Here is a 24,626-nt window from a genome sequence, read left to right on the forward strand (position 1 = left end):
ATAAACTTGGCTCTCCGGCTGCCATAGATACAACCTGTCTGGGCCACAAATCCAACTGTCAGTGACTGCCTGCCTCCCTCCAACCGACGACACCTTCTATCGGACAACCAATCAAGCAAACGCAGCGATCTATCAGACCTGTCTGTCTCTCCATCCGACCTCTCAGACCCGATAAAGCCCCCCTCCTGAATCGAATTCTGTTCTTGGCTGCAGTTGACAGGCGAAATCATTAAGAGTGTCACAAGAAAAATAATAAAAAAATAGAAATATATAAAGTGGCACCTCCGTTTGGGGTTCAAATGCGTGCTTGGAATTTTGTTGGAAATTTGCAATTCAATTGAGACTTTGAGTTGTTTTCTTGTTTCCGCCCTCTGTATAGCTTGGAGAATCGTGACAAAAACAGAGAAAATCGAGAGCAGTTTTGGGTAAAAACAATTTAGATAAATGGCAGAGAGGTTCTGGAGATTTTCCAAGCGAGAGACACTGATTTTCCAAGTGATTTATTTCGATTGGCAATTCTCTCTATAATATTTAGTCATTATGTCGGTTTTAATTAAAAGTCAAACCGGTAGCTCCATCACAACATCACATGCGTGCAATTTTTGTAGAAATATATTATTATATATGAACACTGGGACAGTTTTTATGGCCGTCTTGCAATTAATGAGATGCCAAGTATTTTATGGCCAAACGGCGCCGGCCTTTCGGCCATGCCATTGAACTGAAATTTGAAGGATTTGGATTTGTTTCCATTTACCGATTGATGTTGATTGACTCGCGGACTCGCTGTTTGTTTGTGGAAAGCGAAACTCATTCGAAAATAATAAACACACTTTCAACCGCTTCTCTATCTTGTTGCAGATCCGATTATACGATTATCCAGCTATGCTTGCCCAGTATTGGCTCTAAAGCGTTCTCTATAATGAATTCCGCGCGGCATCATCGTATTGGAGTGTTTCTGTCTCCATAAGTTGGCCCCGAACACGGCACACAGTATCTACAAATAGAAAATAATCGAAAACCGATCCAAACAAGGCCAGCAACCAATACTTCTAAATCAAAAGCTATCTAGTCAAACGGAAACATCGAAGGAAATTCGCACATCAACTGCCTGAAGGAGTCTGTGGAGTGACACCAGTGGAGGTGGTGTAAGTAGGAACCCAAATCACAGCTTGACAGACGACCCGGAGACGACCCGACCGCAAAGCTGGCGAGGAAGATGCCATACCACAGGGGCGGAGATGCCTCGTCCCAGGCCGACAAGCTGAGCGGCATTGTTGAGGAGAGCGACCTGTACGAGGGTTTCGCGCCGCATGTTGAGACCTCGGAGATCAAAACCCTCGACTTTTACAATCTACCAAAGCAAACTGGTGAGTGGATAATTATTATTTTAATAATAGTGGTTTTTAATAGATATTTAATAGATTTGAAGAAAAAATCAGATTTTAGACAAGAGAGGTTCTATAATAGCTACCAAGTATGCCTTATAATATGAAAAATTTAAAAAAAATGCTGTTTTTTTTGGATCATAGCATTTAATGAGTTTTCACGTGCCTCCCTAACATAAACATTCAAGAGCTCATGTTTTCTTTTAGTCAGAAATTTTAATTTATGCATTTTTCGAAAGCATATTTGTTTGGTTTTTGTTTCGGGCCGCTTTCGGGCTAAATACATTAATCAATAAACAGGCCCAAATGGACGACGACTGAGACTGAGAACGGAGAGTAAACACCAAAATAAATTAATTGTAGGTATTTGAAAATAATCAAAGCCAGTATGTAGTATGTAGTATGTATTGCAAAAAAACCAGATTCGGTTCTCGGTGATATATATTCGGCGAATGCGGCGAATGTTGAGTGCTTTTTAGACAAATATATTTTAATAAACCATTACGGCATGTAGTCGTAAAAAATGTATAATTTTTAATTAAATTTTATTGCCGTTTTGTAAGGATTGGACTGTTTTGAAAGTAATAGAAATTGATCTTGATTTTATTTTTAACATTCTAACTATTTTTTCTATCCTTCCTAGTCCTATCCTTCCTAGTAATATTCTACACTTTTTTATTGATCTCCGATCTATCCCCTCGATTCCAGCCGTACGCTATACGGCAGCGCCCCTGTACAGTTTGAAACTCATTATATTTTAAATATGCCCACTTTATTGTGCAATTCTAGAAACAAATTGCAACATAATGTGCACAACTAGCCATTAAATATAATTATGTGGCCAAAAACTGAAACTGCGACTCATTTTTGATTGGAAATTGTGCCAAAAGCAATCGGCAAATGGCAGATTCGATTTATTTTAATGCGCCATCCATAGAAATTGCACTTGAAAGCTCCAAAGAATTTGTTTACGCTGCATTCGATTATGGAACCAGCTGAACCAGGGGTTGCTTGAGTAATTTCCTGCCCCGGCACATAGTTCTGCTTTAATTTGCAGGCAACTCTCGCTGTCAGAATGCCAGAAAGACGAAAGAAGACACTAAATGAATTTCTGATTCCAAAAGCAATCGGGCGATACATCCAATCGAGCTATTAGTCGAGCTGACACTGGCCTTGAATGGCCAGTCTTGTGCACTGAATCACTCACTATATACTATATAATATGAATAATTGGATAAAACCCATCTATATCCAACCGAATTCCTGCACTTTAGATCTAAGAATAGAAGAAAGCGGGGGACGATCGATCCGATTCGGAATATAAATCGAAATATTTAGTTTCAAAATCTTGATTATCTTGGATAATTTATCTATATTCCGATTATACAAATATTCAATATTCGCGGAGCATTATGGATTCAAAGTAGAGATCTCTTCTAGCCTCTAGCTTTAGCCCGTGGGAAATAAAAACATTCACGTTTTTATGGCACTTGGCCGCTGGCCAATTAATTTGTTTAAAAATAAATGCAACTTTTTCCTCACTCTCGTGCTTGTTTTTTTTGCGTTTCGATAAAAGTTCTTTGATTTGTATCAGCTGCTTGGTCATATGATTAGGATTTGGAATATTTTTCTTACTAATACTATAAGTTTTTTGAAGAAATGTATTTTTAATAAAATCTATATTAATATATTTTTCTAATAAATTACTTAAATCCCACGCTCGCATTCTTTTTAATAATGAATTAAGTGAAAACCCCAATTTCTTGGCACACTTGCCACGTGCCATTCCAACAACGGACCATATTTTTAAAAAAAATATACAAATATTTATTAAAATAGAATACAAAAATTGGGATCTTTATGGCTTAAAATTGAGAATTTATTTGTTATTAGCAAAAACACTTGCTTACGTAAGCAGAATTGGAAACAGAATATTTTACCCCATTTTTTTTCTTCAAGCCTGTGACGTCCAACGAACCCAACGGGAGGAAAGAATCTTGTTTTGCCATTTAATGCCCAATGAAATGCCAAATTATGTTTTCTTTTCCCCAAAAACAAATATTATATAGAGAGAGGGTGGGGAATAAATTTTCATTCAAGAGGCATATTCTTTTTTTATTATCCTCTTGTCCGATTGGAAAAATATTTCCCTTCATAAAAAAATTTAGAATTATATACATTTTTGCGAAATAGAAAATTTTCCACTGATCAGGCGATGTATTTTTTTGCGAATAAATATTATTTTCTCGATACCCCTTAATAACATATGCCTCACTTGTGGCACACGACTTCCGAAAATGATAGAAACACGTGCCTTTTTGGGTGGAAAGTGGGTGAAATGGTTCTATGAATGAGTATTCAGAAATTCTGTAACTGACTGAAACTGGTTTTCGCAATTATCTTTCGATCGGTGTTGAGTTTGTTTATGTTTTTCCTTGGCATTTCATTTTGTTTTGGTTTTCCCCATTATTTTTGGCTAATTGGTGTTTAATTTTTCAAGAGGATTCCCTCTTGAAAGTCACCTATTTTCATATTTTACAGTCAGCACTAATTAAATATTTCTGTTTTGTCCGAATAAACATTTTTTATATTCATGTTGCTTATGGTTTTTTTTTTTATATTGACCGCTTTGACCGCTGTCTCGGAATAAGACTTCGAAAAATGGGAAATATCCATACTATACCTATAAGAAAATCCCCCAAAGTTCCTACAACAGTTTGTTGCTGACTGCCATTGCCACTTCAAAGTGGCTTTAAATTTTTTATTTGATTCGTGTTTTTTGATTAGATTAACACAATTAGGAATTGTTCTTTTTTGGAGGCTTCCGAGATATCATTTTGTCTGTTTTATCAATATTGCCATGTTTTCTGGTCTGGTCTGGTCGGTGCTATAAGGAGGAATATTTATCGTGCAAGATGGCATAGCTGTGTCATGTTCTCGGCAAATGTTGTTTTATTTTAGTGCTGTCAGACAACAATTTATTACAGCTTGTTTTTGTCAGTTTCTTTCCTAAAATAACTTTTTAAATAATTTTAATATATAGTGTGTTATGTTATATATTAATTTTAGGGTATTAATCCTATATGATCCCTTCAATATGATCTCTTCAATTTGAGGTCAGAGATCACTGACTATCCGCCAAAGAGACAAAACCGCAACGCCCACTTGTCTTTGGTCTTTTGATCTTCGGTGTCATAAAACAATCAACGGCCCAGTCTTGGGGATTTGGATGATGGAGGAGCCGAGTGATGGGGCGGCGGATTTATTTTTAATGAATCTTTGTGTCGGAGTGTCTCTATCACGATACTTTGCGTGTCAACCGATCGTGAACAGTTCTCCATGGGTTTTTGGTTTTGTGGGCCAAGTTCTGGATTCTAATTAAGAGCGGAAGGTCTTTAATCAAAAGTGAAGATTACTTTTTTATAGTAATTCTCTAATGCTATTTTTTATTTGCAAATATTTTAACTAAAACTAATGCCACTGTCAACCTTTGGGAATAAATCATTAAAACTAGTAAGCGTAATCCCCAGTCGATAAGGTCTGCTAATAGGAAGTGCCTACACTGTAGGGGGATGGTGGGTTGGCTTTGCTCTTTTGGCCTCTCTGTCAACAGCGGCGCCTCTAATTAGCCGAGTGTGTACATTCTACATAGATATCTCACAGATAGAGTGGGTGGGTGTGAGTGGGAGGTCACTCAGCATACGAAGCTTTTTTCTTAAGCAATCTTTCTTTTTGTTTACATGCTCTTTGATTTGAAAAAAAAAAAAAACAAAAAAATAAAAGTTAAATTAAGTTACAGAAAAAGCTAAAGAGTCAGCTGGGTCGGGGCCCTCCCACACATGAGAGAGGCTCTCTTTATTTATTTTCGTTGAATTCTTTCTCCGCCTGTGATAACATTGTTTGAGTTGCTCGCCGTTATCTAAACAGCGTTGTTGGAGCCAGCCCGCTCCTCTGTCTCTATTTTTTCACACAATTTGGCTTCATGGTGGGTGTCTCGTAAAACTTAATATTTATTTTAACCTCCCCACCTGACTCCTCCTATCCCTTTGAGCTCTTAAGCAGGAAGGCCCTGCCTGCCTGCCGGTCTGCGTGTGTGTGAGTGCGAGTGAATGATAATTGAGTTGCCTGCGCCCGGGAGCTGTATTTTAATGAGCTGCCTGGAAGTATGCTTTGAAATTTCCATTTGATTGCCCACTGCTGTTGCTCTCGAGCAGGTGTTTCATTAATTGAATGAGACTGTGACACAGTGGTGGTTCATGTGGCCTGCTCTTATAATGGCGGATGTCAAGAAATTAATAATATTACAAATACTTTAAGATCTTACTTATAATTTGTTTACGATTTCCTTCAAACGTCTAAACCATTTACCCTTTAATTTCCATCTCACTTGCCTTCCAATGCGACACTTTTGATTCACACTTTGATCGCTCCACCCGAGTAACCACAAATCCGCAATCACATGACACTTACAAAGTTGCTTTTCTCTAAAAAGACTTTATGGATAGTTTCAAAAGCGATTAAAATCGCGGTGAATGATTTTATTTGTGGCTCATTGAATTGCTGATGCTGGGGCTCGACTAATTGCTTTCCAACACGCTAAGGGCCAACCCTTTGTTGTCATTTTTGTGACGCGCCCCCTCTTTAATATCTCAGCCTGAAGTTGAACGAACTTCCGAGTGCCCATCCATAAAAAAAACACAAACCTTTATTTGATATTTCCGATTGAAGCTTTTAATTAGGCAGCTTTTTTCTGGCTATCATTGGGGGAGAGCTTTTATTGAAAAATGTATGTTGCTGCCCCGTTGCATCGTTCACCTGTCGCTCGATCACCGATTTCTCGCTCTCTTTCACCGCTCATTTTCACCGGGGAAAGAGATACCCGGGGGAAGAGAGACTCTCGTGGCGATCGGTCGAGGCGTCTCAGCCTTAATCTCAGTCTCGCTTCAACCCTCGGGCCTGGTGGTTGCTCTATAGATCGATATTACTATACTCGTATGCCCAAAAGTTGTCAATTGTTAGATCACGAAAATCGAGAGAAACATACAATACAGAAAGGAAAAACATACAAACTCGCCGATAAAGAAAAAGAAAAATCGAGAAAACAAAACGAGCAGGCGATCAATTGGAATAGTTTTCGAAACAAGTCGCGTGTCAACGTAATTACTTGATATGTTTACAAAGTGCGTGAGTCAACATACACTCATATATCTCTATACTATAGTATAGAGGTATATATGTTAGTGCCTGTGTGTTGCAGCCTCCAAAAACTGCAATTGGAATTCACATTAAAAGCAAATCGACTTTTAAATCACGGCTCGTTAATTATCACGCCTAGCTGCCAAACTGAAAAGTAAACAAGAAAAAAAATTTAAAATACTTGCATTTTCAGTTGAGAAAAATTTTACATAAAGATTGATCTTAAATAAATATATATATATAAAGAGATGTATATAAATCGTGCGTAGCGTTCAGCGGTCAGTCACTCGATCAGTCAGTCAGTCAGTCATTACGCATACGCCCTGTGTGCTCTGCAGAGTTACTACTAAAACAGGGTTAATTCATAAAAAAAATCAATGCTTTGTTTATCCACTTGTGTTTTGTGGAGCAAAAACTAGTCGCAGATAATCAAAAGTGAATGAATCGCCGGCACGGTTTTTTCCTAGCCATTTAAATTGAATGCAAAATTATGCCCATTATAAACGAAACGTGTTGCACTAAATACAACAGCCAACAATTGAATATATAATTCAAAAGATTAAGTACGATATATTGACAAACCAAACCCGTTTTCAACTCGATTCATCTCCAGAATAAGGGCCAAAAAATATATATTTTTGTGGCAAGCTGTGGGTTGCAGCGGCGTCCGTCAATGCGGTTAGCACTTCAATAACTTAATTAATTTTCATTATGGACCGGCCATGTCCGGGGCTCGTGGTTCGCAGCGAATCAGAGCCACCCACTACCGCCCAGTTGGGCCCGGCATTATACGATCCTTGGCAAATGGCAATTAATACCCATTTGCGAATACTCTCCCTCTGGAGATCGATCCCAAAGGTCGGCCGTCATGTGGCTGGTCCCTCGAAATTCGGTCCACACACGGGCCACAGAATATGACAGAGTGGAGAACACGATGCTAATTGGCAAATAGTTAGCTCACGATCGATCAATCGATCGATCGATCGGGCAGAGATATTTATAGCGCGTGCTAAACAATCTGAACAATCTGGCAGAGCCGATGCAGGCTCGTTGACTTTATTCTTCGCTTAAAACGGGCTTAATTGATATGAATAATAAATGTATATTTTCAATGTTTATTAGAGAGTAAGGGCTTATAAATATTATTCAAATAAGGTTCTATCTTTGTAACCTTAAAGTCTCAAGTTCAGGAAATATTTTCCACTGACTCATACTGTCATGGTGTTGATTGAATTAAAAGGACACTTCCTAAGGTCTCTTTTCCCAGGTGACTTGCCACTATGACACTATGTTCTGCCCAATGACGCCTTTCTGTTCTCTTGATGCAATTAAGCCGAAAAACGCTGACAACTTGGAAGGGAAAAAACACGAAAAACGGTCGCAGGGCACCGAGGGGCAATAACAGCATTAATCTGCAGTTTGCCAAAATGAAAAACGGTCGAACGTTGTCAAATTAAATTTAGCCCCAGCCGGCGATTGTTACCGTGTTCTATGTATCTATGTATTTCTGTTTTCAGTTTCTCTGTGCTTCTGTTGTTGTGTTTCCCATCGGGTTATCGAGTCTCTGTCTCGTTTGGCAAACGGCGACAATGTCGTCAGAGGGGAGACTTAAGACTAAATGTAATAAATTGCATTTGCAATTGCAATTTGCATGCCCAGAATGTGTTTTTGTTGCCTAGCGCCTAACCTTTCGCTCTTCGGTCTGGCCCCTTCAACAGATCGCACTTCTTGATTCCGCTTAATTGTATTGTTTCCGCCAGTTTTTCCTTCTAAAAATTGCCCATTAGATCATGTCACAATTATTTTCTATTCCTTGTATTCCCCTTTTGTGTATCTGAAAGATATTTCGTACCAATTATAACTAGTCTTCACAATTTTTCAAGAATTAATAATTCATGAGAATCTAATATTCTGGACATATTCTTGTCGTGCTGATCCTATTATTTCCTCACAAAAGACTCACGATTTTCTTAATAAACTACGTCAATTACCATTCAAATTAATAAAACAGTTGATTGGCAAGTCCTGTACTGGCTTCGAACTCGAAACTCGATCGATAAGCAATCTCTATCGATAATTACTTTATGGCCTCTCCAGTGATACAAATTAAACAGCAATTGGCTTGCAGATAGCGTATTTTGGTAGACTGTTTATAGATTCGATTTCAGAATCTAAAGACGTAAACCCAGAGATGATTAATGGGCCAGGTTTCCATATAGTATGCGAACTGGGAGAAGGTGTGTATCTCTATCTTTATATCTGTTCTATAAGGCGTTATGGGGCAACACTTAAGTGTCGCCGAAATTCTTGGCAATCGTCCCCCCATAAATATACCTGCCCAGAGAAAACGCAAACAAAATCCGATACAGCCAAGTGAAAGATAATTGCCATCGGGTTTATATTGTTTTTGGGTTTTCCTCCTGATTTTACTCATTTCAGAATTTTATGTTTGAACATTTTGGTTAATTAATCATTTTCTCGGCTCGGTGGCATGTGTGAGTGTCATGAAAATTGAGTTTTTCCCCAAAACGATGGCCAATGGCCACGCGTTGTTTATTGTACCCCGTTTTATTTATACATTTCTGGTATAAACAAATGGCACAGAGTAGCTATCTTTCGTTGTTTCGTCGTCTTATTTATTTTATTTCATTTCGCCTGACGAAACATGTGAAAAATCAATTTGTGATGTCGCTAAAAAAAGATCAACGGATCAAAGAAAGAAAAAACAACACATTAGCCAGCCTCCTATACTGACTTGTGTGAAAATTGTGTTGAAATGCGTTTGAACAGAGCATCTCGTGATTTTTTCACACTTGTAGCTGGAATTAGTGGGTTAGATATCTGATGTTTGCATATTAATCGGTTATAATCGATTATAATCGATAATTGATAGATAGGGGGAGAGAACTAACAAGTTCTTGTTAGATTTGTAACTATTTTAACAAGGTAACTTTACTTACCACTTTTAGTAAGAATTAGCAGGTTAGATATCTAATATATGTAGGTGAAAAGTAATATTAATCGATTATAATCGATAATCAATTATAATTCGATAATCGATTATAATCGATAATTGATTGAAGTAGGCAAGACTTTATTCTAAAAACTAACAAGTTCTTGTTAAATTTTTAATATTTTAACAATGTAACTTTACTTGTAGTTAAAATTAGTGGGTTTGATATTTGCATATTAATCGATTATAATCGATAATAATTGAAAAGGAGTGCGCGATAATAACAGATTCCTAAACAATTTTGTAACTTTGTTTGTTTTTCAAAATAATACCTTAAAAAAAAAACATTCTTTTAAATGTAAACCCATAAATCTTTTTCGCAATAGAAGCCATAAAATAAATACCCTTTTGTGAAGTTCTCCATTTGTGTGTTTATTTTCGCAATCCATTCAAAATAAAAGAAATTCCTACCACAAAGTTTCTTTCATAAATTCGTTTGTTTGCCTTGCCGTTGACTTGGTCAGAAATTTTTCCATACCATATTGCCAAGATTTTCTCCGCCAAGACCGCATTTATACAGGTTTATGGAGAAGGCTCATAAATTAGGCTTCGCACATAAATATTACGTATACGTAAATATTACGTATACGCCGGGATGGCCGAGAATTTGCTTTGTGGCAAGAAATTCTTGCCTGGGATTTTCCAAGCATATTTTCGCCATTGCTTACGAAATTTCCCACAAAAGCTATTTCTGTGAAAACATTTACACTAGATTTGGGTAACCCGTTACGGGGGGTTGGGGCGTTCTCTCTTCATCGCCCCGAAGGGAAATTTAAATAAAATAGAGATAGAGCCTCGAAGAGAGACTGCCGCCACAGTAGGGAGAGAGCGAGGGAGGACAACAGAAAACAGCTGTTTGTTCTACGGCTCTGATAGCGAAAATGTGAAAACAAAAATATGTGGAAAATGGAAAATAAATCAGAAAACAAATATATAGAACAGAGCAAACGGTGTATAGACCCTGCGGAAACGGAGCTTTTTAAAGCTTCTGTGATCTTTTGCTCAATTTTACGGACGCTCTGCTCTCTGCTCTTTCCCCGCGGCGGAGCTTTCATTCAGAAGGCAGGCAGGGCGGGCTATATCGAAATGAAACCGGCCTGTCCGCCGGAAAATATCTGAGAACACTGAACGCATTCGAACGCTCCGCACGTAGGCCTGGCCGAAAAATCCGCCGTACTCACCGATCGAGTATCTCGAATGTATGTATAAGGGCAGTCGCGAGATGATTTTGGTTAATGATTTCTTTCAACCCTCGTTAAAAAAAAATAAATATTAAAATTAATTCAATTCAAAATACCAGCAGAGGCGCAAAAAACGAAGAAAAAAAATAAAAAAAAATGTGAATTGAAAATTTAAATGTGCTGCAAATTAAATTCAAGTGCTGCCGACGTCGCTGCTCGGGCGACAGCAAATTGCAGATCGCAATAAATTAAAACAATAAAAGGCAGCAGTGAACAGTGAATAAAAAATACGAAATACGAAAAAAATTAAGAAAGCAACAAAAACAACAAAATAAATTTAAAAAAAAAAGTCAACAACGAGACTGAGAAATCTACATAAATGATGTCGTTGTTGCTGTTGTCGTTCGTGTGGCGGTTGACAAACAGCGCGAAAAGTACTCGGTGCCAAAAAAGCGAGTGAACAAACAACAAAAGAACAAATAACAAATAAATAAATACATTATACAAACAAAAAAAAGCATAAAACTTAAGAAACCAAAACGGAAACCCTGTAAAACCGAAACAAAACAGAGAGACTACACTGAATAAAAAAAATGGTTGGCAAAGTCTTGGGCATCAAAGACTTGGAGCAGTTCAGCAGCCGGCGCAGCAGTGTCTACGTCGATCCCGAGTGCGACAAGTTCTTCGAGCTGCCCCTCTTCATAGCGGCCAGCTCGAACGACATAACCACCAAATGCCAGTGCTGGCAGTTCAGTCCAGGTAATAAAAGCCACAAATCAAGCCTCAAAGTCCAATGGGTCTCATAAAAACCTCAAACCCCCCCAAAAAGCCACGATAAAACTTAGTGATAAAGTGTATATGGTTGGAAATAATATCTAAGAGTTTCTAATAATATTTATAATAAATATTTAAGAAGAACAAACTCTTTTTTTTTATTATAAACATAAATCCAAAAAGTCGAACTTGAACTGTCAGTGGAAAATGGAAATGTTTCAATTAATTCTGAAACGATAATGTTTGACCTAAATTCATAAAATTTTGTGTTTTCTGTTTATAAAATTTTCTCTTACAACCTTGTACATAAGTATAATATTCTTTCCATTCTTTAGGGCCCTAAAAAGTTGCCTTGGCCCGAAACATATGGATTTTTTCTCCTTGTTTACAAAACAAAAACATTTTTTAATATGTTTAGCGGCAATAAAAATTAAGGTGGTCATAAAGTTTTAAGAAAAAAAAAAACAACAAAAAATCAATCAAAAGTGTTAAGTGTAAGTGTTGTGAAAAATTCTCTCAAAAAGTGAATGATAAAAGCCATAAATGTTTAAAATCCGATTGCGGTTTAAATTACATTTTTGGCTCCTAATCAGATTGCACAATTTTAATGAGACTTAATATGCATTTAAAATATGCAAATAATTAGTTAATTAAGGCAAGTGCTTTGTGCCATTGATGGCTCATCATTGTCTATTATTTTATACGTGTTAGAGTGAGTTATAAGCCATCGCCTGACATAATATCCAATTATGGAGCTTTCACAAACCAATAATATTGATTGCGTTGATCGGAAAATTACTGCTGCGTTGCTGTTGTAAATGGAAAATGTATTATATGGAAAGAGAGGTGACGATATATACGAGTACATCGCACAATTTCCATATTTGTTTCTGTTTCTGTTTTGAAAAATGCAAATGGATCCGAGATGCTGTAGATGGGGATGGGGATTAATTACCCCCACAGCCAGCACTCAATTATACCCGTTTTTATTATTGTTATTGCATTTATTATCTTATCGCTCCCCTAAAAGTAATAGAATCCGCCAAACTTTTATTGGACTAATGCCATTTAGCTAAACGCTTTTCTGTGACATTCTAAACAGTTTTTAAATCGTAATAAGGCGAGTGAGTAAATAAATCAGAGGCTCTGCAACTTAGTAACTGATTTGTTAGCTGATATTGATATGGCGCTGCCTGCTGTTCGCTGGTTACCTGGATTTCCACCTTATCAGTTATCAGATGATAACAGAAAAGTGGGCTATGGAGGACGGACTGGGTGGACTAGGGGACTGGGGGAGGCATGCAAAAATCGATCAGCTGTCGATGCCTGTAATGAGACATGTCCGCAGCGCAATCAATTACCCCCATGCCGATGAGGCCGATAGCTAATCAATATGCCAGCTCCGATGATGATGAGGTTCAATGCGGCATTGAGGTGGCAGTGGCAGACCGACCACAGGGGCTGGGTTCTCGGGGTTGTCCTACATTTGACGCAGTTGACCAGCTGACCAGCGAGATAGTCCATCTACGGTTGTCACTACTATAATTGACACATCTATGGGACAACGAACACTGGCTATTGACAAATATCGGGCTATTTTATTCAAAGACAAAGGTTTGGGTGGTTACTATATAGATTTAATAGATAGACTAGCTAGCCTCATTTATTCCATCAAAATAATCAAAAAAGTAGTGACAAGTTTTCCCAGAAACTCAAGTATTTGATAAAATTCTATCACTTTTGATATCAAAGACTCATAGGAAGCAACCTTTTCAGGGAAAAAACTAAAACTGCAAAATTCCAAACAAATTACAATCATTATAATATATAATTTCTATTTTATCAATACTTATCGGATGGCCGGACTTATCAGATGCACTTTTTCAAGTATTTTATTTTGACCACTCGGGCGTATGAGTAATGCGGCGTCCTTACACACGAAATTTAACTACTTATCGGTGGTGCCATGGGGCACACAAGTATTTATTATATCTTGAGCGTTGTTTGGCCGAAAGCGACTTTGATGATAGTGGAGAAGGTTCCCCATAGAGCGGTGATAACCTCAAGAACCACCATTATTATTAGCAGTAACAATAACAATCGTGTCATATGATTGCTAAACTGAAGTGGCAGGCTCCTGGCCACTTGGGGACTTTGTTTTCAGGCAGTTCACTACGGCGCAGACTATATGGGCCAGTAGTAATGTTGATCGGGCCTCAGTTAATGACCTAACCTAAGTGGGATTAACTTAAAGTCTAATCGCATGCAAAGTGTATTTTTAGCCCTACAAATGGTTTGTACTTAGACTTAATCAGAGTGTGTGTGTAGAAAGCCAATTGAGATTAGATGATAGCTGTTGAATAGTTTTTCTTACTTTTAAGTAGAAATAAAATGAAATATAAAGGCAATAGAAGGTACTTGAGTAGTTATACCGTCAAGAACCATGCTCATCGATTGCTTTTTTAATATTTTTCAGGCAAAGAGCCGGCACTGCGCTCTCACACCGAAATCCAACAACTCCTGCAGCAGGGCAAGAAACGTGACGTGAAGAACATACTCAGGGAGAACTCGTGGCCCATCAACTCCCCCATCCGATCCCAGCTATGGCCGACACTCTGCGGCCAACACCAGACAAAGCAGCAAATGCTAGATGGCTTCTACTGGGAGATGGTTCACCAGGTGGGTTTACCTTTTAATACATACTATAGAGAATGGAATTTAATCAATATTTATGTCATTCCCATTATGAAGGTCTTTGGCACCACGGAGCTCTCGGAGAAGCCGATCATGCTGCCCGCCTTTGTGGATGCCACCCACTGTTTGCCGTATCACTTGACCAGCACGGGCAGGGCCGTCGCCGATCGCATTGTGAATGTGCTGGGCTACGACTGTCCCGATATTACCTATAGTCCAGTATTGTATCCCATTACATCGATACTTTTGCATTTCATGTCGGGTAAGTTATCGATTCTACTCTCTAGTCCGACAGTCCAATCCACTCCACTCCGATTTTATTCCATCGCCATTCCATACTTCAACGCCTCGCACGTGAATGTCAATATTTGGTCAAGTCATTTTTATCGCCTCTACAAAACACACAAAATAAGTGGCACAATTGTAAAGATCCCCCCTTGGAACAGTCTTCTTCCCTTCCTCTATATCAGTCTATTTCGTTTCAGTATCTCTCTATATAATATAGAGCCTATATATGAGTGCTATGTCGGCGCGTATCGCAGATGGTTGCAAATTGATGTATCGTGATTTTCTGGCTAATTGATTTGGCCAACATGCAATGAGCCACCAAATAATTTCAAATGTAAATCTTGTTACTCTTTAGACTGATTGATACAGTAAGGAATATGAAGTTAAAGATAGTATTTGTTTGGAAAGTGTTCTGAATTTCAATTTCCCGGGATTTCAGTCGGGTTTCAAACCTTCGGGTTATCTAAATAAATAAATTTCCCTCAAAAGGAAATCCTGGGAAAGAAATTAAGTTCCTGACAACTGAAGCCTTCCTGTCTGATAACCTGACTATCTTTTCATAAAATATATATATTTTTTTTGTTTTCCTGTCTCTGTTTGTAATACTTTATAGCTATGTCCGCCACTGTCTCGCCCTGTACTTGACCATAGTCAAATGATCAACGTCTAACTGTCTGCTTTAGTTCCGCATTTGTTATTGCTATTGCCTTTCCCGTACTACTTTATTATCAGCTAATCACTATTTGATTGTTGTTAGCGGCGAGGCGACACAACAACCGACACAAATATTAAACGAACAGTGTATATTGTTTACTTGGAATTTGGTTTCATCCAGTCAGGTGTGGAGTAAAAATCCGCCAAATACCGCTCCGTCAATGAATGGGGAAATTTTCTGAATACGAAATGAGACAAATTTAGTGGGGATTATGAAGTATAGTTCGTAGGGAATCGAGGTTCCCAGGTCTAACCTCGGATTAACTTAACAATTGGTCATGTGCTCGACCCCCTGATAACCCCTGATACCCCAAATGAGGGCTCTTATCTCTAAAATCGAATCAATCGCAGATGTTTCCCAATAAAAAGTAGAACAACCCAGGGGGACTGATCGATCTCTCAGAGTTCATAGAATATTATCTCATGAGGATTTCCAATTATCTGGGTGTTTATTTTTTGAATATACTGTATGGACTGGGACTATGGAGGTAAGGAAAGCTCATGCGCCTTATTTGCGGGAGCTGTGCTGATAAGACGATTTTTGAGGGGGAGGTCAGACAGGCGGCTGTCATTTCGAAGGTTTGTTTACACTGAGAGAAAAACCTGTCAAGGTCTACTATTACAAGAATTCTGAAACAGGAATTGTATTTAATATTGCTACAAATCTTTAACAAAAGCAGATAAACTGAAGGGCACTTAAAATAAAACAAAAAAAATTCAATTGAAAATGAAAATGGAAATGAGTGAAGCCTTCAATCAACGCACTCCAGTATTATTTATTCCCTGAATATTTTCACGCCCGGCTCTTCCTTTTTTCGCGTGTGCACTTTTCAAGTTCAAGAGTCGCCCATAAACAAATGTTTAAAGTGATATAGATAGCATATGGTATGTCTTTCAGTCTTTCTGTCTGTTTGTCAGTTTGCAGTTTGTTGACGTCATTGCAGTTCGATTCGAATTCGATTTCGATTCGTTGTTCTTGTTGTTCTTTGCAATTTGCGAATTTTCGCCTTTTAGCCACTTAAAGTAAACAGAACAATTCAAGGCTCTCCCTCCGCATTTGCATTCGTTTGGATTCTTAGTTTACTGACACATATTTTAAAGTTGTCTTATTTCTTGGCCCCATAATCTCTACACATTTGTTTATACTGGCATCTAGTATAGGCGGGTGTATATATTTAGACCTTTCAGGTTTGCTTTGCTCGCCGCTTCTGCTTTTCGGCCAGTTGTGCTTTGCTTTGGCTTTCTGCTGGCTGGCTAGTCGGCTAATAATGCCAACACGTGAGCATAAAATTCACATAAAACAGGCAGGCAGACGGGCGTACTCTTTCGTTTATGGATCTGTTTGGCAATTCTATACTATTTAGCTCCGTTCTCTGTCATAAGACCCCTGGTTTTTGTTCCGCCCTACCCAAACATTGTGTCGCCTTGTGTGCATATTTGCTTTGCCCGATTTCTATATGGAGTGCTCAAATAGTGGTTGGTTGGCTATTCCTGGCACGCACAATGCAGATTAAAATATATGGAATATTCTATCTAAAGTACTCACTTTTAATGGCCAACAGTCTCTGACGTCAGTCTTCATTCAGGTGGCATATATAACCCGGACCTCGCCCATTTGCATTTCTTGGCCCCCATTTTCTACCCCCATTCATATTCATTTTAGGTAATGAAAGAAAAGGGTTTCCAGACGCTGCATAAATAAAAAATTAAACAAAAGAAAGGTCTCTTGGAAAGTAACCCTGAATAAGAAAATCTAAGAGTTAGACTTTAAGGAACTCTACACATTTTATAGACTTCCATCTTGTGTTTTGTTTTGTATATTTTTCTCAAATACTTTTATTGTTTGTTTTCGAGTTTGTTGAGTTAATTAAACCAGAGCTGCTATCTGGATAGAAGATGTTTAGATTGTCAGATTGGCGGCGGGCTATTTTTAGTTGAAGTTTAAGTGTGAGAACCGCATAAATTACTCGACACGTGCCCTCTGACGTCTGTTGGCCCGGAGCTGTGCCTGATTTGAGGCTTTGTTGCCATTTATTGCAACCATTTGAATTTAGCTCGCCGCTTATCAAAAGCGATTTATAGTTTATAGTTATAGTATATAGTACTCCTTGCCTAGATCTTTAATTGCCTAATTAGCGACTGCGCTCGCCTGCTTCTTTGATTAAATTCAATTGGAAGTTATTTACTCGCCGGCTGACTGATAATCATAATGATAATGGTAATGGTGGGTCATTAAAATTTGAGCTGCATGCAAATGTTTGCAGAATTGCAATGCCAACTGAGCCTTGCGGCTAAAGCCTTAGCTCTCAGACGTACGTCATGCTCTATAAATATCAGTTCTTGGCAAAAGGGCCACCAAGTGCTGTCTTAAATATTTAATAAACTTATCAAATATTTGTCCACTCACTAGGCGGACTCGTTCCGTTCCGCCACAGATAAAGTTCAAGTCGGTGTACTCCAGTCCCGACAATCGCTCGGCAAGAGCAATTCCAATCCGAAGGAACTAAGCCGAACAAACCGCCTTGGGCCAGTGTAATCCACTGATAAGCCGGCAGAATCCACTGATAAAGTAGCAAAAATTCATTTTGCGCTTTTGTTTACCCCGCTGCCGAGGCATTTGAATGTAATTAAACTTTGTAATGCGGCAAGTGACTCCTCCCCCTCCATCCAATCCTCTTGCCAAAGTTCAGTATCTTAATTGATTTTAAATCCCCGTCGAACTCCATCCATTCGAATGATTGCTAATTGATGAATCGCACGAAGAGTTGCCACAATTACACTTTAAATGCCTGACAAATTTTCGCCACTGCCTTCTGATTCTGATTGTTGAATCATATCTTCAATTACGCTAATGAATCGTTCACGACTGTCCGAAAACTGAAAATAAAAACAAACAAATCGAGCTAAGGTTCTGAGTATTATTTTTAGACCCTCGATACTCGATAGCCTCGTTGCATAATTTGCTCTAATTCCCAAATCAAATAATCGCAAACGGACGTTGGAAACTAAAAATTGTGCCGACTAATTATGGGAATATTGAAGGGGGACTTGGGGGCACTCGATGGTCAAAGTGCAGTTCCGAGTATTCTCCAATTGAATTTTCGCTGCGTCACTGCGGCATTGCAATGCCGCACCACCGCACTCGCATCATCCCCCTCTTCTGCACCACCTTGAGATTTCTCACACCGCAGATGCCATAAGCCTTCACCATTAATTGTGGCTAAGGCCTAGGCCTGTTATTAAATAGATAATTGCGAGGAAAGTCTGCCATACGATCTTGTTCGCCGGCCAACGGGGCGTATTGAATATCTAATATTACGTATACGACGTGTTGGCTTATTGGCTTGTTACATGAAATTGATGAGCCAAAATAAATCAATAAATTTATATTCTAAATTCTAAATCAAATACAAGTGCTAACTAATTCATGTGATTAAATGAAACATAATCTCCTTAAACTCATCAAAATCATTACTAATTGGACAGTTTGTGGAACAATTAATGTCGTGACTATCACCCATTCGGGGTTTATCATTTAAACTTTAAACTGTGAACTAATACATCCCCTTTATGCTTTACAGAGGAGGAGGCGTACATTTGTTTGGCCGGACTGGTGGGCAGCAAGGAGAAGGTATTCATCAATCAAACCAAACTACAGCACGAGGTCACCTGGAAGACGGTGATGCAGATAGCCAAAAAGCACACGGTGAGTGTCCAGAATGTCAACCCCCTAGAACCAACCATCCATCAATTGATAATAATTAAATTGGTTTTTTTTCCTCCTCCAGAAAAGTGCGATTTCATATTTCCAACGTATTTGCCCGGGCCTGAAGCTGGAACGCGTGTTTATGGACTGGTGCTGGTGGATTCTAGCGGGCCTACCCTTCCAGCATCTGGTGCGGATAATGGACTGCTATTTCCATGAGGGCATCAAGGTCCTGTACCGTGTGGCTCTCGTCATACTCAATCTGTTTCACAAGGAGTGCCAGTCGAACAACGAATGGAGTCCGGATAATATTAAAAACGACATTGGCAATGCGCTGATCAAGTTCTGCAAGAAGATACCAGTGTCGCCGGCGAAGCTGCTCCATGCCGCTTTTAGTATTAGGGGACTCAGGTAGATAATTACAAATATCCATTAACTATTTTGTATTTATTCTAATTAATTGTTTCTCTATATTTCAGTACCCAGTATATTTCTAGAATATTTATCAAGACTGAAATGCTATTAAAAAGCCGTTCCGTGCTCAACAGCGGTTCGAAGCAATTAATCAAATCGCGTTCAAGTGATAATCTGCCCACTAGTCAGTCGCAGGTCAACATCCAAATGATGTCGCACACCTTGACCATCCGCGAGGTATGTAGGATATTCCCGATTATCCAATCGACACTTTCCCCAGCCCACCCCCAGCATCACACAGAAATCAGAAAACGAAATACAAACAGAGAAACCGAGCTAGGCACCTTTTCAGTTAGTAATGTCCCAAAAAAAAAAAAAAATATAATACTTACCACACAGCACCTATAAACACTATCTCTAATGGTATACTCTCTGATTTATTTTTCATTCGTTTTCCGTTTATGTTCCTTTCGAATAAAACAAAAACTTCTTCAATTCTGCACCCAAACAAATAATCAAAAACCAGAAGCTGCACTCCGAGAGCTGTCGCAATTTGGTATGAGGCTAAAAAAAATTATTATAAATCAAAAATAATGATTATTGATTACTGATTACTGATAATGCTGATGTTCGATTGATTCTGCTTGTTTTATTGGTTTTTATTTCAATACTACTGTCTATGAATGAGTTGAAACTGATTTCGGTTCGAGTCGATGAGAAGTTGTTTCAACTGCAATTGCTTGAATGTGCCGCATGTTGAGAGGATTCTTAAAGATAGCATTTTGTATATAACTTGCGCGGCGAATCAAATCCAGCAATTTTTCGACTCGATTCTTTTCATTTTGTTCTGCTTTCACTGCGATTTTATGTTGTGTTTTCTGACATTCTGACATTATTTTTTTTCGCTGAATAATATCTATTATTTATCCATCAAAGCAAAAGCACAGCCTCAACAGTAACCACATCTATAATAACCACACAATAAAGCTTCTTAAATTCGTTCAATTATTGGTTTTGCTTTTTTCCGTTTATCGATTATCGTTTGTAAAATGCATAAAATTATTGCAAAGCGAATTACTCACAAACAGAATTACATAAACAAACAAACAACAATCCTCAAGTTTAATTGCTCCTTACAAGAAATCTATATATAAAAATTGTATTTCTATTTTTCTTGTACTTTTTTTGCTGCCTTGGCAACGAATGAATGAATATTAACAAAAATCCAACCAAAAAAAATAATAATAATTGCGAATAATATAAAATTTGCAAAACGCTTGATCAATGTATACATACATCTATATATATATAAATATTCGAAAATGGGTTTATTTTCTACATTCTGGGGTGCATACTGTTAATTATTCCATCCATTCATCCACGATTATGTATGTGTTATGTGATTCAAACCGATAGGGCGAAAAGTCGCCGGGTCATAGAGCCATCGCGATGGGCGTCTATCCCATACACAATCTGAAAAGTCAAGTTTGTACGAACGAAGATGTAAGTGAAAGTGTCCAATCCACTGAAATGTCAATCAAAAACCAATCCTCCACCGAGATAAACACACACTTTTAATCCTGCTATTTATCTATTACCCGTATATCTATCGAAGCTTTTGGCTCCACACTTTATGATTCCACATTCCATCCAAGTCATAAAAACTGCATGGATTGCCGGATACAATCGCCTTCAATCTAATAGCAATTATTTGATTTTGATTTGAGTTACTCCCATGTGTTTTATGGATTTATTATTACTTATATATTGTTTTTGTTTGGTTTTAGTTAGGAAATATTAGATAAGAATAGGACAAGAAGTCAAGGAACTGTGTCGTTTTCATGAGTCCCCCAAGTTCTTCATCCGCCATATTGCATATAATTTTTTGCTATATCTCCATCTATATCTTTTCATAGCATTTTGGTTTGCCGGGCACAAAGAATTTCATAAAAACCTGGACGGATAGACAATTTGTAAGCATTGCATTGCATATTGAAGACCCTCCAATCTCTCCAACTTGTCCATTATCCCTTATATCATACATTACTTCTTCCATGTTGAATGCAATTTTCCTCCAAAAACCCATCCAAAAACTACCATGCCATGTCTTAGAAACAAATTTTGGGAAAGTCTTTTGTCTATGTAAAGTGTCCTTGTCCTGACGTCCTTGAATGTTTTTGGTAGATCCCATAGTTCATCCGAGAATTGGAAAAAACTTCAAAAAATTGAAATCACAGAACAGCTTACAGTTTGAGAGCCAAGCTACAGTTGGACAAGCGCTGCTGCTCTGCCGCCGCCGATGCTGCTGCTTACAGTTTGAAGCGTACTTCGCCGTAGCTTAATTAATTCCGTAGTTTTTAGTCATTTTAGTCGAGAATTTATGTTTTCTCGTTAATGTTAATACATATTTTTTGTTGTTTTGAAACCTAACCCCTGGCTTTTAGTTGTTTTCCGTTGAATTTTGACCTTTTAGTTCATGTTCTTTCACTCTACTTTACCCGCGCCCAAGTATTTTGTTTTGTCATTGGCTAATTGCTACCCTATTTCAATCGTTACTCGTAGTTGTAGCTTATTTGAAGTTATAATTTTAAATATTCAAATAGATTTTCTAACAAATATTTTGTCTGTTTCTAACATAGCTATTTACGCTGTGGTCCTGGCTGCCCGTGAGGATAACAATGTACCAACCGGTGCTGCTCTACACCACCGAGGAGCACGGCTGCTCACTGACCACCTTCTATGTCCGGGTGGAGCAGCACGAGCCCACGCTGCTCATGATTAAGACGTGCAATAATGAGGTAACTTATATTCATAATTCTAAAGACTTTAAAATAAAAATATTAAAAAATATTAATTTTTAAAGGTATTTGGTGCCTATTGCTCCTCCCGCTGGTTCGAACGAAATGTTAAAGATGACAAGGGCCAGCGACAGGCCTACTTTGGCACCGGCGAAACCTTCTTGTTCTCACTGTATCCCGAGCGAGCCAAGTACCCGTGGGTGGGAATCGAGGGCGACAAGGATCTGGGACACAGTTCCGAGCTGTTCATGGCGGCCGATTCCAAGATGATAACCATCGGTGGAGGGTATGTTTGTGTCACTGCTTATTGTCATAAAAAGTATTCTAACTTATGATTTACTTTCAGAGAGGGTCAAGCCATTTGGATGGACGAGAACATACGATTCGGCAAGACGGACAGCTGCAAGACTTTCAACAATCCGCCGCTTTGTCCGTCGGGCGACTTTGAGATCCGGGTGCTGGAGGTCTACGGCTTTGTTGGCATCTAAAATACCCCCCTTCCGCTACTTCAGTCTGACCGATATTGCCCGCCGATGATCAAGTGCTCAGTCAACCTGCTCGACCTCCCCCCGCGTTTCCATCAACCCACTCAATACCCATCAGAATGCTTTCGCTTCCGCAGCTATTGGCGGATGCTGATGATGATGATACCAAGATGATTAAATGTGTAAACATTTATTAAAAAAAAAAAAAAAAGAAAAAAAAACAATTATTTATAAATATGTATCGAAAGTGGCCAAGCATCGCCGTCGTCGTGTTAATGTTAAATGTGTTTATGAAGAATAACAACTAAAAGCAAACAAACTAAAACAAAATTATATATTATATAATGGAAATACTCTGTGAGTTCATGTTTCAAAACGCAAAGCTTTGAAATTACAATACACTAGTTGTTATAACCCCTTTACATATATATTATATATACATAATATCTATACAACTACATATATACATAATGAATTACTATAAAGTGTATATCTAAATGTAAATCGTATTTCTATAGCCATATATCGCAGCAAAGAAACAAAAAAACAAAAAATGAACTATTCCTTAAACGAACGCAGAAAAATAACAACAAAAAACCTAGGCTGCGATTGATTTTTGTTTATTAGAGTTAATGTTTCGTTTAGTTTATAAATATGTATGTATTTTTTTCTTTCTGCAAACCAAATTTACTGACTTGACTGAATTCGTTATTAATATGTTATTAATATTATTATTGCTATGTGTATAGAAAGTGTAACTTGTAAATTTCATTGAAAACCGAATGTTTATTTGGAATTTGTCTCCCATTGGTCGCAAAACAAACAAAAAATATACCTATAGTTAAAGCATTAACCAAACATCTTTCGATTAGTGTTGCTGCCGACAATGATATGCTCAGATACTACAGATATATATTGTGTAGCTAAATAACCTAAAATTAATTCATAATTGTATGGGGGCTAATGCCCCGCTGAACCAACACCATTTGCAGTCATTTCGAAGTGCATTACGAGCGAATAATTATAGACGAGGGAAAGAGAGTTTTCATTCATGTGGAATTGATCTCAAACCGATAAACAAAAACGAAAAAAAAAAGTGAAAGAAATTATTACAAGTTGAAGGCTAAACGAGTGTACATAAGCACACAAAGGAGAACAATCAATAATTATTTTAAGATTCCATTCCAATTTCAGTTCCAACGAAATTCTTTTGCTCACCTCCTCCAGACACACTTTTTGCGCACAAACAAAATTTTTGCACATATTTCTAGTCAATTTTTATGTTTAACAAAACGAACATGGTGTGTTTCCTCTCAAAGTACCTCTCATCTCTATTATTATTGGCCGATGAGTGACTGCAGATTCTGATGGTTTATTGATCTTTGCACTACTCAAGCGAATTGTTACAACTTAATGGCAGAAACACAACGAACATTGGGGAGACGGACGTGGGCAGCCACAGATTGCCACAGTAAGCGATAGACACAACACTCCACTACAATTGCGGAGCTGGTACTCCACAAATCCTCCCACCCCCAGTCCATCAGTCCCTGCCAAGAAAATGAGAAAACAAACTATATATGTATTGAAGATCAGGTGCAATCTGTGGCGGCATAATTAACGAAGAAAAAATAATATATGAATAGTTTTAGGTTTTAAACAAACTCTCTGTGTTGTTGTTACTATAATTCAAAGTATATGTACACATTATATAGTACGGCATATGAAATAACCGAACTCTACATTATATACCACAACTAAAAATAGTTGAAACAAGTTGATCCATTCAATGCGAAAGCAAATCGAAAATATGCGAAAAAGCAAATCTGTTTGTTATTTGTTTCCGAGTGCGAATTGTAATAAATTAATAATTTTTACTCTATTTGGTTGACTAATTCTTATAAGCCGATTGATTATATAAATTGTTGGTAGAGCTTAAGTCGGGGAGTGCTTGGAGAGGAGATTGTTTGTGGCA

General features: G+C 38.0%; 1 protein-coding gene across 12 annotated transcripts; it reads left to right on the forward strand.

Moving 5' to 3' along the window:
• Positions 1-988: 988 nt before the first annotated feature.
• Positions 989-23,504, forward strand: LOC6506907 (GTPase-activating protein skywalker). Of its 12 annotated transcripts, none has more exons than XM_014905099.3 (11): positions 989-1,370; positions 14,029-14,231; positions 14,304-14,508; positions 18,830-18,954; positions 19,037-19,365; positions 19,434-19,605; positions 19,895-19,924; positions 20,785-20,871; positions 22,008-22,166; positions 22,232-22,452; positions 22,513-23,504. In XM_014905099.3, exons 1-11 carry the CDS (start codon positions 1,220-1,222, stop codon positions 22,652-22,654), a joined length of 1,824 nt encoding a protein of 607 aa, XP_014760585.1. In that variant the 5' UTR covers positions 989-1,219; the 3' UTR covers positions 22,655-23,504. The 12 variants fall into 12 exon arrangements, with proteins under 12 accessions (XP_014760585.1, XP_032311365.1, XP_014760579.1 ...); XM_032455474.2 differs by having other exon boundaries at positions 19,898-19,924; XM_014905096.3 differs by lacking the exon at positions 989-1,370 and adding an exon at positions 10,672-11,537.
• The last annotated feature ends 1,122 nt before the right edge of the window (positions 23,505-24,626 follow it).

This window comes from Drosophila ananassae, chromosome 3R (genome assembly GCF_017639315.1).
Source record: "Drosophila ananassae strain 14024-0371.13 chromosome 3R, ASM1763931v2, whole genome shotgun sequence".
Classification (NCBI taxonomy): domain Eukaryota; kingdom Metazoa; phylum Arthropoda; class Insecta; order Diptera; family Drosophilidae; genus Drosophila; species Drosophila ananassae.

Bases quoted from the DNA above. Each gene is read 5' to 3' on its own strand.
- LOC6506907 (XM_014905096.3), top strand. From the start codon at position 11,372: ATGGTTGGCAAAGTCTTGGGCATCAAAGACTTGGAGCAGTTCAGCAGC. The intron at 14,509-18,829 runs GTAAGTTATCGA...TATGCTTTACAG, and splicing joins ACTTTTGCATTTCATGTCGG to AGGAGGAGGCGTACATTTGT. The intron at 22,453-22,512 runs GTATGTTTGTGT...ATTTACTTTCAG, and splicing joins ATGATAACCATCGGTGGAGG to AGAGGGTCAAGCCATTTGGA.